The following is a 17,328-nucleotide window of genomic DNA, read 5'->3' as shown; positions in this document are numbered from 1 at the left end:
CACTTACTCACCCAAAACCAAATAAATACTGAATAACTGAACCTTATAAATTGTATATCTTAAATGTTTCTCACAATTATATCACATAAATGTTAAACCTAAAACCCAATCTAACTTTATTATTTTTTAAATACACTACCTAACAGAATACTCCATTCTACTGAATTTACAGCAATGCATGCAACCATATGACCTGTCTTTGTAATACTCACTTGTGCTTTATAGTAATCTGTTTACATTAATGTTTTTCACTGATTTCATCATTGCTTAGTTAATCTTAAGTTAATTTTAAGCCAGCCCGTAATGCTATGCATAGTATAAGTGGCTTTGGCATGCTGCTCTTATCTGTATTTTTTTTGTACCTCTGTATGTGTGCTCAAATTATAAATAAATAAATAAATAAATAAATAAAGTTAAATAATGATTACAGAGTGTACCACTAGAACGCCTAGCATGGCTAGGCATTTCGGGCAGACTTAGTTTAATTCATTATTTTAAAATATTACAAATTATGAGGTAAGTTGGTATTATGGCTAAGTGACTAAATACTAGTTTGTGAGTTTAGCAATGTGAATGCTTTTGTTTTGGCACAGTACATAGTTTCAGTATTGGAGTATCATAGGACTCATTATTTTAAGATTGAGATTAATATTTCTGTTTATGGTCAAATGGGTGAGTGAGTGTAAGTGTGAACCACCAGGTGGTATTCGTGTAGTTAGTTGATGGGGTTTATCAGGGAGATAAGATGTTTTCTAATGGTAGTTTTGAAGGTGATGAATGTGTCTGCAGTTCTAGAGTTCTCAGGTAGGGTGTTCCAGATTTTAGGGCCTTTGACATACAATGAATTTTTGTAAAGGTTTAGTCGGACATGGGGAATGTCGTAGAGATGTTTGTGTCTGGTGTTATGCCTGTGGGTTCTGTCACAACTATCAAGAAAGCATTTTAGGTCAAGGTTGATACTGGAGTTTAAGGTCCTGTAGATGTAGATTGCACAGTAGTAAGTGTGGATGTACTGAACAGGGAGTAAGTTTAGATCTATGAAGAGTGGGGGGTGTGTTGCCAGGGATGGGATTTAGTGATTATTCTTACTGAAGCTTTTTGTTGGGTTATTATTGGCTGTAGGTGTGTTGCTGCAGTTGATCCCCAAGCACAAATAGCATAGGTGAGGTATGGATAAATAAGTGAGTGGTATAGTGTGAGAAGGGCATTTTGCGGCACGTAGTATCGTATCTTGGAGAGGATCCCAACTGTTTTGGATACTTTTTTGGTTATGTGTTGGATATGGGTGCTGAAATTCAGGTTGTTGTCAAGGTATAGGCCTAGGAATTTGCCCTCATTATGTGTGGTAATTAGAGTGTTGTCGATCTTAATGTTAATTTGTGCATCTCCTGCTCTGCTACCAAACATAATATAGTAGGTTTTGTCAGTGTTAAGCGCAAGTTTATTGGCTGTCATCCAAGTCGATATTTTCATCAGCTCCTCGTTAACAATGGTGTTGAGGGTGGCAAGATTAGGGTGAGAGATGACATAAGTCGTGTCGTCAGCAAAGAGAATGGGTTTCAGGTGTTGGGATACGTTTGGAAGATCATTGATGTACAGTGGACCCCCGCATACCGTCGGCATCACATAACGTTCAATCCACATACCGCTCGCTTTTATCGCAAAAATTTTGCTTCGCATACTGCTCAAAAACCCGCTCACCGCTCTTCGTCCGAGATGCATCGAATGTGCGCCCTTAGCCAGCCTCACATGTGCCGCCGGTGGCATTGTTTACCAGCCAGCCTCGGCGGTAACATCCAAGCATACAATCGGAACATTTCGTATTATTACAGTGTTTTTGGTGATTTTATCTGCAAAATAAGTGACCATGGGCCCCAAGAAAGCTTCTAGTGCCAACCCTACAGCAATAAGGGTGAGAATTACTATAGAGATGAAGAAAGAGATCATTGATAAGTATGAAAGTGGAGTGCGTGTCGCCGACCTGGCCAGGTTGTACAAGAAACCCAAATCAACCATCGCTACTATTGTGGGCCACAGAAAGGCAATCAAGGAAGCTGTTCTTGCCAAAGATTTAACTGTGTTTTCGAAACAGAGATCGCAAGTGATGGAAGATGTTGAGAGACTCTTGTTGGTGTGGATAAATGAAAAACAGCTAGCAGGAGATAGCGTCTCTCAAGCGATCATAAGCAAAAAGGCTAGGAAGTTGCATGAGGATTTAATTAAAAAAAATGCCTGCAACTAGTGATGATGTGAGTGAATTTAAGGCCAGCAAAGGTTGGTTTGAGAGATTTAAGAAGCGTAGTGGCATACATAGTGTGATAAGGCATGGTGAGGCTGCCAGTTCGGACCACAAAGCAGCTGAAAAATATGTGCAGGAATTCAAGGAGTACATAGACAGTGAAGGACTGAAACCTGAACAAGTGTTTAATTGTGATGAAACAGGCCTGTTTTTGAAGAAAATGCCAAGCAGGACCTACATTACTCAGGAGGAAAAGGCACTCCCAGGACATAAGCCTATGAAAAACAGGCTTACTTTGTTGATGTGTTCCAATGCTACTGGTGACTGCAAAGTGAAGCCTTTATTAGTGTATCACTCTGAAACTCCCAGACCGTTCAGGCAAAAGAATGTCCTCAAGGAGAATTTGTGTGTGCTGTGGAGGGCAAACAGTAAGGCATAGGTCACTAGGGACTTTTTCTATGACTGGTTACACCATGCATTTGCCCCAATGTGAAAGATTACCTAACTGAAAAGAAATTAGAACTTAAGTGCCTCCTGGTGTTAGACAATGCCCCTGGTCATCCTACAGACGTGGCAGAGCGACTTTATGGGGACATGAAATTCATTAAGGTGAAGTTTTTGCCTCCTAATACCACTCCTCTCCTGCAGCCCATGGACCAGCAGGTTATTGCAAACTTCAAAAAACTGTACACAAAAGCTCTGTTTGAAAGGTGCTTTGTAGTGACCTCAGAAACTCAACTGACTCTAAGAGAGTTTTGGAGAGAGCACTTTAATATCCTCAATTGTGTAAACCTTATAGGTAAGGCTTGGGAGGGAGTGACTAAGAAGACCTTGAACTCTGCTTGGAAGAAACTGTGGCCAGAATGTGTAGACAAAAGGGATTTTGAAGGGTTTGAGGCTAACCCTGAGAGGATTATGCCAGTTGAGGAATCCATTGTGGCATTGGGAAAGTCCTTGGGGTTGGAGGTTAGTGGGGATGATGTGGAAGAGTTGGTGGAGGAGGACAATGAAGAACTAACCACTGATGAGCTGATAGATCAACTTCAACAGCAAGAGGCCAGACCTGAGGAAACTGGTTCGAAGGAGGGGAGAGAGAAATTGAAGAAATTGCCTACTACAAAGATTAAGGAAATCTGTGCAAAGTGGCTTGAAGTGCAAACCTTCATGGATGAAAATCACCCTCACACAGCTATTGCAAGCCGTGTTGGCAACCTGTACACTGACAATGTTGTGAAACACTTTAGGGAAGTCATAAAGGAACGAGAGGTACAGGCCACTATGGACAGATATGTTGTGCGAAAGAAGTCCAGTGACTCTGAAGCTGGCCCTAGTGGCATTAAAAGAAGGGAAGTAACTCCAGAAAAGGACTCGACACCTCAAGTCTTAATGGAAGGGGATTCCCCTTCTAAACACTAACACTCTCTCTCCCCTCCTCCCATTCCATCAATCATCACCAGATCTTCAATAAAAGTAAGTGTCATGTAATTGTGCATGCCTTTTTCAGTTTGTGTGTATTAAAATTAACATTTCATGTGGTAAAAATTTTTTTTTTTCATACTTTTGGGTGTCTTGCACGGATTAATTTGATTTCTATTATTTCTTATGGGGAAAATTCATTCGCATACCGATCATTTCGCATAACAATGAGCCCTCTTGCACGGATTAAAGTCGCTATGCGGGGGTCCACTGTATATGAGGAAGAGCAGGGGACCAAGGACACTTCCCTGCGGAACTCCAGTATCAAGTGGCCGTGTTGTTGATGCTGTGTCTTTAATGGTAACATACTGATACCTATTAGTAAGGTAAGATTTGAAATAAGCAAGCGCATGGCCTCTTATACCGTAATGGTCAAGTTTGTGGTGTAGGATGTCGTGGTCTACTGTGTCAAAAGCTTTTCTTAGGTCAATAAAAATTCCTAGTGGATATTCCTTATTTTCCAATGCTGTGTAAAGCAGATCTAGCATTTTTATGATTGCATCATTAGTGCTTTTATTTTTCCTAAATCCAAATTGGCAGGGGTTGAGTATGTTTTTTTTTTTTTTTTATTATCACACTGGCCGATTCCCACCAAGGCAGGGTGGCCCGAAAAAGAAAAACTTTCACCATCATTCACTCCATCACTGTCTTGCCAGAAGGGTGCTTTACACTACAGTTTTTAAACTGCAACATTAACACCCCTCCTTCAGAGTGCAGGCACTGTACTTCCCATCTCCAGGACTCAAGTCCGGCCTGCCGGTTTCCCTGAATCCCTTCATAAATGTTACTTTGCTCACACTCCAACAGCACGTCAAGTATTAAAAACCATTTGTCTCCATTCACTCCTATCAAACACGCTCACGCATGCCTGCTGGAAGTCCAAGCCCCTCGCACACAAAACCTCCTTTACCCCCTCCCTCCAACCCTTCCTAGGCCGACCCCTACCCCGCCTTCCTTCCACTACAGACTGATACACTCTTGAAGTTATTCTGTTTCGCTCCATTCTCTCTACATGTCCGAACCACCTCAACAACCCTTCCTCAGCCCTCTGGACAACAGTTTTGGTAATCCCGCACCTCCTCCTAACTTCCAAACTACGAATTCTCTGCATTATATTCACACCACACATTGCCCTCAGACATGACATCTCCACTGCCTCCAGCCTTCTCCTCGCTGCAACATTCATCACCCATGCTTCACACCCATATAAGAGCGTTGGTAAAACTATACTCTCATACATTCCCCTCTTTGCCTCCAAGGACAAAGTTCTCTGTCTCCACAGACTCCTAAGTGCACCACTCACTCTTTTTCCCTCATCAATTCTATGATTCACCTCATCTTTCATAGACCCATCCGCTGACACGTCCACTCCCAAATATCTGAATACGTTCACCTCCTCCATACTCTCTCCCTCCAATCTGATATTCAATCTTTCATCACCTAATCTTTTTGTTATCCTCATAACCTTACTCTTTCCTGTATTCACCTTTAATTTTCTTCTTTTGCACACCCTACCAAATTCATCCACCAATCTCTGCAGCTTCTCTTCAGAATCTCCCAAGAGCACAGTGTCATCAGCAAAGAGCAGCTGTGACAACTCCCACCCTGTGTGTGATTCTTTATCTTTTAACTCCACGCCTCTTGCCAAGACCCTCGCATTTACTTCTCTTACAACCCCATCTATAAATATATTAAACAACCACAGTGACATCACACATCCTTGTCTAAGGCCTACTTTTACTGGGAAAAAATTTCCCTCTTTTCTACATACTCTAACTTGAGCCTCACTATCCTCGTAAAAACTCTTCACTGCTTTCAGTAACCTACCTCCTACACCATACACTTGCAACATCTGCCACATTGCCCCCCTATCCACCCTGTCATACGCCTTTTCCAAATCCATAAATGCCACAAAGACCTCTTTAGCCTTATCTAAATACTGTTCACTTATATGTTTCACTGTAAACACCTGGTCCACACACCCCCTACCTTTCCTAAAGCCTCCTTGTTCATCTGCTATCCTATTCTCCGTCTTACTCTTAATTCTTTCAATTATAACTCTACCATACACTTTACCAGGTACACTCAACAGACTTATCCCCCTATAATTTTTGCACTCTCTTTTATCCCCTTTGCCTTTATACAAAGGAACTATGCATGCTCTCTGCCAATCCCTAGGTACCTTACCCTCTTCCATACATTTATTAAATAATTGCACCAACCACTCCAAAACTATATCCCCACCTGCTTTTAACATTTCTATCTTTATCCCATCAATCCCGGCTGCCTTACCCCCTTTCATTTTACCTACTGCCTCACGAACTTCCCCCACACTCACAACTGGCTCTTCCTCACTCCTACAAGATGTTATTCCTCCTTGCCCTATACACGAAATCACAGCTTCCCTATCTTCATCAACATTTAACAATTCCTCAAAATATTCCCTCCATCTTCCCAATACCTCTAACTCTCCATTTAATAACTCTCCTCTCCTATTTTTAACTGACAAATCCATTTGTTCTCTAGGCTTCCTTAACTTGTTAATCTCACTCCAAAACTTTTTCTTATTTTCAACAAAATTTGTTGATAACAGCTCACCCACTATCTCATTTGCTCTCTTTTTACATTGCTTCACCACTCTCTTAACCTCTCTCTTTTTCTCCATATACTCTTCCCTCCTTGCATCACTTCTACTTTGTAAAAACTTCTCATATGCTAACTTTTTCTCCCTTACTACTCTCTTTACATCATCATTCCACCAATCGCTCCTCTTCCCTCCTGCACCCACTTTCCTGTAACCACAAACTTCTGCTGAACACTCTAACACTACATTTTTAAACCTACCCCATTCCTCTTCGACCCCATTGCCTATGCTCTCATTAGCCCATCTATCCTCCAATAGCTGTTTATATCTTACCCTAACTGCCTCCTCTTTTAGTTTATAAACCTTCACCTCTCTCTTCCCTGATGCTTCTATTCTCCTTGTATCCCATCTACCTTTTACTCTCAGTGTAGCTACAACTAGAAAGTGATCTGATATATCTGTGGCCCCTCGATAAACATGTACATCCTGAAGTCTACTCAACAGTCTTTTATCTACTAATACATAATCCAACAAACTACTGTCATTTCGCCCTACATCATATCGTGTATACTTATTTATCCTCTTTTTCTTAAAATATGTATTACCTATAACTAAACCCCTTTCTATACAAAGTTCAATCAAAGGGCTCCCATTATCATTTACACCTGGCACCCCAAACTTACCTACCACACCCTCTCTAAAAGTTTCTCCTACTTTAGCATTCAGGTCCCCTACCACAATTACTCTCTCACTTGGTTCAAAGGCTCCTTTACATTCACTTAACATCTCCCAAAATCTCTCTCTCTCCTCTGCATTCCTCTCTTCTCCAGGTGCATACACGCTTATTATGACCCACTTCTCGCATCCAACCTTTACTTTAATCCACATAATTCTCGAATTTACACATTCATATTCTCTTTTCTCCTTCCATAACTGATCATTTAACATTACTGCTACCCCTTCCTTTGCTCTAACTCTCTCAGATACTCCAGATTTAATCCCATTTATTTCCCCCCACTGAAACTCTCCTACCCCCTTCAGCTTTGTTTCGCTTAGAGCCAGGACATCCAACTTCTTTTCATTCATAACATCAGCAATCATCTGTTTCTTGTCATCCGCACTACATCCACGCACATTTAAACAACCCAGTTTTATAAAGTTTTTCTTCTTCTCTTTTTTAGTAAATGTATACAGGAGAAGGGGTTACTAGCCCATTGCTCCCGGCATTTTAGTCGCCTCATACGACACGCATGGCTTACGGAGGAAAGATTCTTTTCCACTTCCCCATGGACAATAGAAGAAATAAAAAAGAACAAGAGCTATTTAGAATAAGGAGAAAAACCTAGATGTATGTATATATATATATGCATGTGCGTGTCTGTGAAGTGTGACCAAAGTGTAAGTAGGAGTAGCAAGATATCCCTGTTATCTAGCGTGTTTATGAGACAGAAAAAGAAAACCAGCAATCCTACCATCATGCAAAACAGTTACAGGTTTTTGTTTCACAGTCATCTGGCAGGACGGTAGTACTTCCCTGGGTGGTTGCTGTCTACCAACCTACTACTAAATATTACCCTGCTCACACTCCAACAGATCGTCAGGTCCCAAGTACCATTCGTCTCCATTCACTCCTATCTAACACGCTCACGCATGCTTGCTGGATGTCCAAGCCCCTTGCCCACAAAACCTCCTTTACCCCCTCTCTCCAACCCTTTTGAGGACGACCCCTACCCCGCCTTCCTTCCCCTATAGATTTATATGCTTTCCATGTCATTCTACTTTGATCCATTCTCTCTAAATGACCAAACCACCTCAACAACCCCTCTTCTGCCCTCTGACTAATACTTTTATTAACTCCACACCTTTTCCTAATTTCCACACTCCGAATTTTCTGCATAATATTTACACCACACATTGCCCTTAAACAGGACATCTCCACTGCCTCCAACCGTCTCCTCGCTGCTGCATTTACCACCCAAGCTTCACACCCATATAAGAGTGTTGGTACTACTATACTTTCATACATTCCCTTCTTTGCCTCCATAGATAACGTTTTTTGACTCCACATATACCTCAATGCACCACTCACCTTTTTTCCCTCATCAATTCTATGATTAACCTCATCCTTCATAAATCCATCCGCCGACACGTCAACTCCCAAGTATCTGAAAACATTCACTTCTTCCATACTCCTCCTCCCCAATTTGATATCCAATTTTTCTTTATCTAAATCATTTGACACCCTCATCACCTTACTCTTTTCTATGTTCACTTTCAACTTTCTACCTTTACACACATTCCCAAACTCATCCACTAACCTTTGCAATTTTTCTTTAGAATCTCCCATAAGCACAGTATCATCTGCAAAAAGTAACTGTGTCAATTCCCATTTTGAATTTGTTTAATTATATATATATATATATATATATATACATATATATATATATATATATATATATATATATATATATATATATATATATATATATATATATATATATATATATATATATATATATATATATATATACACACACACACACATACATATATACATGTATATACAGTGGACCCCCACTTAACGATCACCTCCAAATGCTGCCAATTATGTAAGTGTATTTATGTAAGTGCGTTTGTACGTGTATGTTTGGGGGTCTGAAATTGACTAATCTACTTCACAATATTCCTTATGGGAAAAAATTCGGTCAGTACTGGCACCTGAACATACTACTGGAATGAAAAAAGTTCGTTAACCGGGGGTCCACTGTACATATATATATACAGTGGACCCTCGAGTTTCGGCAGCCTCAACTTTCGTGAAAATTGACCTTCGGCGAGGGTTTTTTTTTTTTTTTTTTTTTTTTTTTTTTTTTTTTTTTTGGAAAAATTGGGCCTCGAGTTTCGGCGATCGTCTGGCACCCGTCCGCCCGTCACTGCACACACAAAGCCAGTCTCCCATGCCATTCTCGCTCAGTGTGCCATTGTATACCAACACGTGACCATCACCCCGCAGGTTCATACGTAATAATCCATTGTTTTTTGTGATTACAGCTGCTAAATAAGTCACCATGAGCCCAAGGAAAGCTAGTGCAAGCCCTTTGGTAAAGAAAGTGAGGAACACGTTCGAATTCAAGAAGGAAACCATTGAAAAATATGAGAGTGGAGTGCGTGTTAGAGCTTGCCAGGAAGTATGGCAAGCCCCATTCAACCATCACTTCGATCATGGCGAAAGGAAAGGAAATAAAGTGTGCTGTTGTTGCAAAAGGGGTGGATATGCTGACAAAAAGGAGATCACAAATCCTCGAAGAAGTGGAGAGGTTATTGTTGGTGTGGATTACCGAAAAACAGTTAGCAGGAGATAGTGTTACACAGTCGATAATATATGAAAAGGCAAGGTAGTTGCATGACGATCTCGTAAAGAACATACCTGCAACATGTGGTGATGCTTGTGATTTTAAGGCCAGCAAAGGTTGGTTTGAGAGATTTAAGAAGCATAGTGGCATTCACAGTGTGATAAGGCATGGTGAGGTTGCCAATTCTGACAAAAAAGCAGCTGAGAAGTTTGTACAGGAGTTTAAGGAGTGAGTAGACACTGGAGAATTCAAACCCCAGCAAGTGTTTGTGACAAAACAGGCCTCTTCTGGAAGAAAATGCCAAAGAGGACCTACATCACGCAGGAGGAAGCGGCACTCCCAGGACACAGGCCTATGAAAGACAGGCTTACTCTCATGTTTTGTAGTAATGCTAGTGGGGATTTTAAAGTGAAGCCTTTACTGGTGTATCGCTCTGAAAATCTCAGAGTGTTCAAGAAATACAGTGTCGCCAAGAGTAACTTGTGTGTGATGTGGAAGGCTAACAGTAAGGTATGGGTCACAAGGGGAATTTTCCTAGACTGGTTTAATGAAGTGTTTGGCCCCAGTGTGAAGAAATACCTTCTGGAAAATAAATTGTCACTTAAGTGCCTCCTGGTAATGAACAGTGCTCCTGCTCATCCTCCAGACTTCGAAGAGCAAATAGTGGAGGAGTTTAGTTTCATCACGGTGAAGTTCTTGCCTCCTAATACCACTCCTCCAGCCCATGGACCAGCAGGTCATTTCAAACTTCAAAAAACTCTACACCAAAGCAGTGTTTCAGAAGTGCTTTGAAGTGACCTCAGACACTGAATTGACCCTAAGAGAGTTCTGGAAAGATCACTTTAATATCCTCCATTGCATAAACCTTATAGGCAAGTCTTGGGAGGGAGTGACTTCCAGGACTTCGAACTCTGCTTGGAGAAATTTGTGGCCAGATTGTGTACAAGAGAGGGATTTTGAAGGGTTTGTGGCTGACCCTAAGGAACCTATGCCAGTTGTGGAAACTATTGTGGCATTGGGGATGTCCCTGGTGTTGGAGGTGAGTGGTGAGGATGTGGAAGAGTTGGTGGAGGACCACAGGGAAGAGCTAACCACCGAAGAGCTGCAAGAGCTTCATCTGCAACAGCAACAGATCACAGCTCAGGAAACTGCTGCAGAGGAGGAGGAAGAGAGATGGAGGAAGGTGCCTTCTTCAAAGATTAAGGACATTTGTGCAAAGTGGACTGAAGTTCCAACATTTATGGATGAACTTCACCCTAACAAAGCTATTGCAGGCCGTATTGGCAACATGTACAATGACAGTGTTGTGTCCCACTTCAGGGAAATCTTAAAGAAACGCCAGAAACAGACCTCTCTGGAGAGAGATTTTGTGCGACAGGGGTCCAGTAAATCTCAAGCTGGTCCCAGTGGCATTAAAAGAAGAAGGGAAGTAACCCCAGTAATCTCCTTCCATTAGGACTTCAGGTATGAAGTCCTAATGGAAGGAGATTCTCCTTCCAAAAAATAGTGTACACCTTCCTCCTATCCCCTCCTCCCGTCTTCCATCCACGCAGAAGTCTTCAGTAAAGGTAAGTGTAATGTTATTATTATTTATTTTAAATGCATGTACTTGAATTCTGATTGTTTTCATTATGTAAATCTTTATTTAATTTGAAAAAAAAATATTTTAATATTTTTGGGTGTCTGGAACAGATTAATTTTATTTCCATTATTTCTTATGGGGAAAATGGTTTCGAGTTTCGTGAATTTCGACCTTCGGCGGGCTCTCTGGAACGGATTAATCACGAAACTCGGGGGTCCACTGTATATTTTTATTTATTTATTTATTTATTTATTTTTGTACAATTCAAAGATAACTGATTAACCAGCAGATGTGAGATAAGTGACATGTAAATTAGTAAATTAAGATTATTTATTCATTGTCTGTGTATATGAGAAGTCAACTATGATTTATTGCTTGCACTGTAAGAATTTTTTTTCTGTATCTCTTTATAACAAAAAAAGGCACAATACCGTGACTGGAACAATACACAAATAACCCGCACATAAAAGAGAGAAGCTTACGATGACGTTTCGGTCCGACTTGGACCATTGACCATAGTGTGACTTTGTCAGTGGTCCAAGTCGAACCGAAACGTCGTCGTAAGCTTCTCTCTTTTATGTGTGGGTTATTTGTGTATCTCTTTATAATTTTTGTTAATTTCTTTTGTATTTTCCACAGGGTCCTCTTACTATTGAGGAAGGTGCTGCGTGTGTGGCTTATTTAGCCCTCCTGCCACCTAACATAAAGGAACCCCGAGGAGCCTACTTGTGGTACGACAAGCAAATTGTTGATTGGGTTAATGGACCAGTGCCTAGTTTTGTATAAGTTACAATGGTGGATTTTATCACGGCAGATGTACTGAACACATCATCTCTAGGCTGAGGAGCTGACAAAATCAAACTCCTAGACATCTTCCACTGTTTTTATCTGTATTGGATTGATAAAGCAACTGGTTGGCAAAACATTTCCACAGTAAAGATAACCAATTGTCACACATGCATTTTATTCATAATAATCTGTACCCATTTTCATTCTTTTTTAAATAAAATGTAAAATTGTAAAGTATATACTTGGAAGTGTCACTTCTCTCTTCCATCTCCTTCCCCTCCCTCCTATTCCCTTACCTTCATCTTGCATTCCCTTCCTCTCACTGTATCTAACAAAACACCTTACATTTGCTCTTCTATTCCTTCCCCTGCCTTCCAGTATTATAGCCCCACATCATATTCCACTTTACTGTACTCCACTAAATCTTCATACTCCCCTCCACACTTCCACACTGTGCTCCACCACCAGCACACTGCACTCTATTGCCTCCACTCTGCCACTCTCCATAAAGTAATATGCCTCCATACTATACCCACACTACTTGTGGGAACTTGTGAGATGCTCACTCTGGCTATCACTGTTGACACAGATAACACAAGATACCTAGAGTCCTGTTCTCACAGGCACCCTGGTGATTTTTAATAGCTCTAAATTGATTAGCAGACAGGGGGACATTTTCTTGGTTCAGGCAATGAAGTCCCAATTTTAGGGCCCTTTATGTGTAATGCATTTTTTCATAGGGCGAGACGGACACGAGGGATGTCGAAGAGAGTTTTATGCCTTGTGTTGTGCCTGTGTGCCCTGTTGTAGCTATCAAGGATGCCCCGACTTACGATATTAATCCGTTCCTGAGAGCACATCGTAAGACGAAATTATCATAAGTCGAATTAATTTTCCCCATAAGAAATAATGGAAATCAAATTAATCCGTTCAAGACACCCAAAAGTATGAAATTTTTTTTTTACCACATGAAATATACATTTTCCTACACACAAAAAGAAGGATACATGCACAATATATATCGTGCATGTACTAGTGTACAAAATGAAGAGTAAATGACACCTTTATTGAAGATGTAGTGGTGATTGATGAGACACTGTCCTGGGAGTGCCTTTTCCTCCTTAGTAATGTAGGTCCTGTTTAGCATTTTCTTCCAGAACAGGCCTTGTCACACTGTGTATGCCACTACGATTCTTAAATCTCTCAAACCAGTCTTTGCTGGCCTTAAATTCATCAATATGAGCACTAGTTCCAGGCATTTTTTCCTGTTCATCTGGGTGTTAGTCAACTGGTGTGGGTCGCATCCTGGGGGACAAGATTAAGGACCCCAGTGGAAATAAGTTAGACAGTCCTTGATGACACATTGACTTTCTTGGGTTATCCTGGGTGGCTAACCCTCTGGGGTTAATTGTTTCTCGGTATTCTTGATAAGCCACACCAATAACAGTCTCCACATCTTCGAGTAGTACAGCTGACCGTGGTACAGCAGCAGCTGACCGTGGTGCAGCAGCAGCTGACCGTGGTGCAACAGCAGCTGACTGTAGTGCAGCAGCAGCAGCTGACCATGGTGCAGCAGCAGCTGACTGTGGTGCAGCAGCAGCTGACCATGGTGCAGCAGCAGCTGACCGTGGTACAGCATCAGCAGCTGATCGTGGTACGATAGTATTTCGATAGTATTTCTCACCCTTTTTACCATAGGGTTGGCACTAGAAGCTTTCTTTGGGCGCATGGTGGCTTATTTAGCAGGTACAAGCACTAAAAACAATGCAATAATACAAAATTTATCAAATGTATGCGTGCAACTGTACGCCCCGGCTTGTAAACAATGTCACACTAGCTCAGCTGAGGCACTCAGGCCAGACACACGTGTGGATGCGTACGGGACGAATGATGTAAGTCGAGTTTTTCAACGTATGTCGGGGTCAAATTTTTAGGCTGACAAGCATCGTAAGTCGGTTTTAGCGTAGGTTGAGGACATCGTAAGTCGGGGGTCCACTGTAGATGGGTTAGTAACAGAAACAGTTTGGGTAGAGTTTGTAGGTCAAGAAAAACTAATTCTAGGTGTAATATACTGACCTCCAGGCTTGAATCCTGATAGAGGGAGACTTCTTTGGGACGAAATTGTTAGGGCTTCTAGACATAATAACACAGTGATAGTAGAGGATTTTAACTTTAGTCAAATTGACTGGACTTCTTTGACCAGTAATCTGGAGTCCAGTGACTTTATGAAAGTAGTTCAGGACTGTTTTCTGAAGCAGTGTGTAACAGAGCCTACCAGAGGTAATAATTTGCTTGACCTAGTCTTGTCAAATAAGGAAACACTCGTAAATAATCTGGAGATCGCTGAAGAGCTTGGCGCTAGTGATCACAAATCCATCACTTTTAGCATTAACTGGGAATACGAGAATAATGATAATACAGTAAAAGTCCCTGATTTTCGTCCTGCCGATTATAATGGACTTAGGGAACACCTGTCTAATCTGGATTGGGGTAAGCTAGCTAATAATTTTACTGGTGATCATACTTACGATTACGAAGGGATCTGTATTGTAAATCTTTTCTTAATAATGTACGATGAGCTCAGAGCATATATATTCCCCGAAGAGATATTAGGTCAAATAATAACGACCCCAAATGGGTTAACAGGAGGATAAAGCATTTACTAGGAGAGATAAGGGGAATTTATAGGCACATCAGAAGAGGAGAGATTAACCTTATTGACCAATATGTTCAGTTAAAAAGAGAAGTAAAAAAGGGGATTAGAAAAGCTAAACATGACTGTGAAATTAAAGCTGCTAATGAATCAAAGACTAATCTAAAAGCATTCTTTCAAGTGTACAGGACAAAGGTGAGGGGAAAAGTAGGACCTCTGAAAAATGGGAATGGACAGCTGATGGATAACGAACTGGAAATGTGTTCTCTATTTAATGATTATTTTTTTGTCAGTCTTCACTCAGGAAGACGTTAATGAGAATACAGAAATTAACAGTTATTCAGTTCCTGAAGAATTCAAATTAACGAATATTACACAAATAACCCGCACATAAAAGAGAGAAGCTTGCGACGACGTTTCGGTCCGGCTTGGACCATTTACAAAGTCACACTAACCAGAAGTGGAGCAGGACGGCTATATATAGGCAGGAAGAGGTGGTGGTAGTAGTAGTAGTAGTAGTAGTACAAGAATGGTATATAATACCGACAAGATGAAATTAAGACACATGCGCAACACCCGGGCATCCCCATCGTAGACATTTCGCCATCCAGCCAGCCACTGGATGGCAAAACGTCCACAACAAAGACACCCAGACGCCGCACATGGGTCTTAATTTCATCAGTAGTAGTAGTAATAGTAGAAGAGGTAGTAGTAGCGGTAGAGGCAGAAGTGGGAAATAAGGAGGACGAGCCAGTCAAATACAAAGGAAGGGGAGCACTGCAAGAGAGCTAGGTGCCCACAGAGAGAGAGCAAGCACACAGAGGTGCGTGAAAGGGGAAGTGGTGAAATAAATGAAGAAGGTATTATATGGTATTATATACCATTCTTGTACTACTACTAATACCACCACCTCTTCCTGCCTATATATAGCTGTCCTGCTTCATCTGGTTAGTGTGACTTTGTAAATGGTCCAAGCCAGACCGAAACGTCGTCGTAAGCTTCTCTCTTTTATGTGCGGGTTATTTGTGTATTGTTCCAGTCACGGTATTGTGCCTTTTTTGTTATTAACGAATATTACTGTCACGAGGGACATGGTTATCAAACATAGATAAATTGAAACAAAATAAGTCACTGGGACCCAATGAGTTGTTTTCCAGGGTACTTAAAGAATGCAAGGTGGAACTTAGTCAGCCATTAATGAGTGTGTTTAATGCGTCTATCTTAACTGGTGTTGTGCCAGAGATGTGGAAGATAGCTAATGTAGTTCCTATATTCAAATCGGGATAGGTCCATTCCATCAAATTACCATCCAATCAGCCTGACGTCTATAGTAGGCAAATTGTTAGCATTGATATTATTAGAAGTCATCTTAAAGAGCATAATTTGATTAATGAATCTCAGCATGGGTTCACGAGAGGTCATTCCTGCCTGACAAATTTACTGACGTTCTTCAATAAAACATTTGAGGCAGTAGACAGTAATAAAGAATATGATATTGTTTATCTGGATTTCAGTAAAGCCATTGACAGAGTACCTCACAAGAGACTCTTAAGAAAGGTGGCAGCTCATGGTATAGGAGGAAAAGTTCTAGCATGGATAGAGGCATGGCTTACCAATAGAAAGCAGAGAGTTACCATTAATGGGGTCAAATCTGAATAGAGATTAGTTACTAGTGGCATTCCACAAGGATCAGTTTTAGGCTCTCTTTTGTTCATAATTTACATTAATGAGACCTTGATGAAGGAATTACAAGTGACATGAGCAAATTTGCTGATGATACAAAAATAGGCCGTATGATTCATTCCGAGGAGGATAGCAATGAACTCCAGGAAGATTTAGACAAATAAAACTCTTGGTCTGAAAAATGGCAGATGAAGTTCAATGTGGATAAACGTAAGGTATTAGTCCTTGGTAATGAAAATAACCCTTGAAGTTATAAACTAGGTGAAGTAGAGCTTGATCATACAGTATGTGAAAAAGACTTGGGAGTCATGGTAAGCAGAAATCTAAAGCCAAGACAGCAGTGCCTAAGTGTGTGGAATAAGGCTAACAGATTACTGGGATTTATTTCAAGAAGTATAAGTAACAGAAGTCCAAAAGTTATTTTACAGCTCTATACATCACTAGTGAGGCCTCATTTGGATTATGCTGCTCAGTTTTGGTCTCCTTACTACAGGATGGATATAGACTCATTAGAGAACATACAAAGAAGAATGACTAAAATGATTTACTGTATAAGGAATCTCCCGTATGAAGATAGACTTAGAGCCTTGAATCTACACTCTGTGGAGAGACGTAGAATGAGGGAAGATATCATCAAGTTGTATAAGTGGATGATGGGCATAAACAAAGGTGATAATAATAAAGTACTAAGGGTGTCGAACCAGGAAAGAACCAGAAATAATGGATTTAAGTTGGATAAATTTAGATTTAGAAAGGACGTAGGTAAGTACAGTGGACCCTCGACCAACGATATTAATCCGTTCCTGAGAGCTCATCGTTAATCGAAATTATCGTTAGTCAAGTTAATTTTCCCCATAAGAAATAATGGAAATCAAATTAATCCGTGCAAGACACCCAAAAGTATTGAAAAAAAAAATTTTTTTACCACATGAAATATTAATTTTAATACACACAAACTGAAGAAGACAT

General features: G+C 40.7%; 1 protein-coding gene across 10 annotated transcripts in view; it reads left to right on the top strand.

Moving 5' to 3' along the window:
- The window catches only part of LOC128700402 (carbonyl reductase [NADPH] 1-like), an 85,168-nt gene extending 72,981 nt beyond the window's left edge, over window positions 1-12,187 (top strand). For all 10 annotated transcript variants that reach the window (XM_070099998.1, XM_070099996.1, XM_070099995.1 and 7 more), the window contains exon 7: window positions 11,874-12,187. In XM_070099998.1, coding sequence (XP_069956099.1) covers window positions 11,874-12,020 — 147 coding nt within the window. In that variant the 3' untranslated portion in view covers window positions 12,021-12,187. The remainder of the gene's footprint in view (window positions 1-11,873) is intronic.
- The last annotated feature ends 5,141 nt before the right edge of the window (window positions 12,188-17,328 follow it).

The sequence above is a fragment of the Cherax quadricarinatus genome, chromosome 71, assembly GCF_038502225.1.
Source record: "Cherax quadricarinatus isolate ZL_2023a chromosome 71, ASM3850222v1, whole genome shotgun sequence".
In the NCBI taxonomy this organism is placed as follows: Eukaryota; Metazoa; Arthropoda; class Malacostraca; order Decapoda; family Parastacidae; genus Cherax; species Cherax quadricarinatus.
Note: the sequence above shows the minus strand (reverse complement) of the source record. Positions and strands in the feature narration are given on the sequence as shown.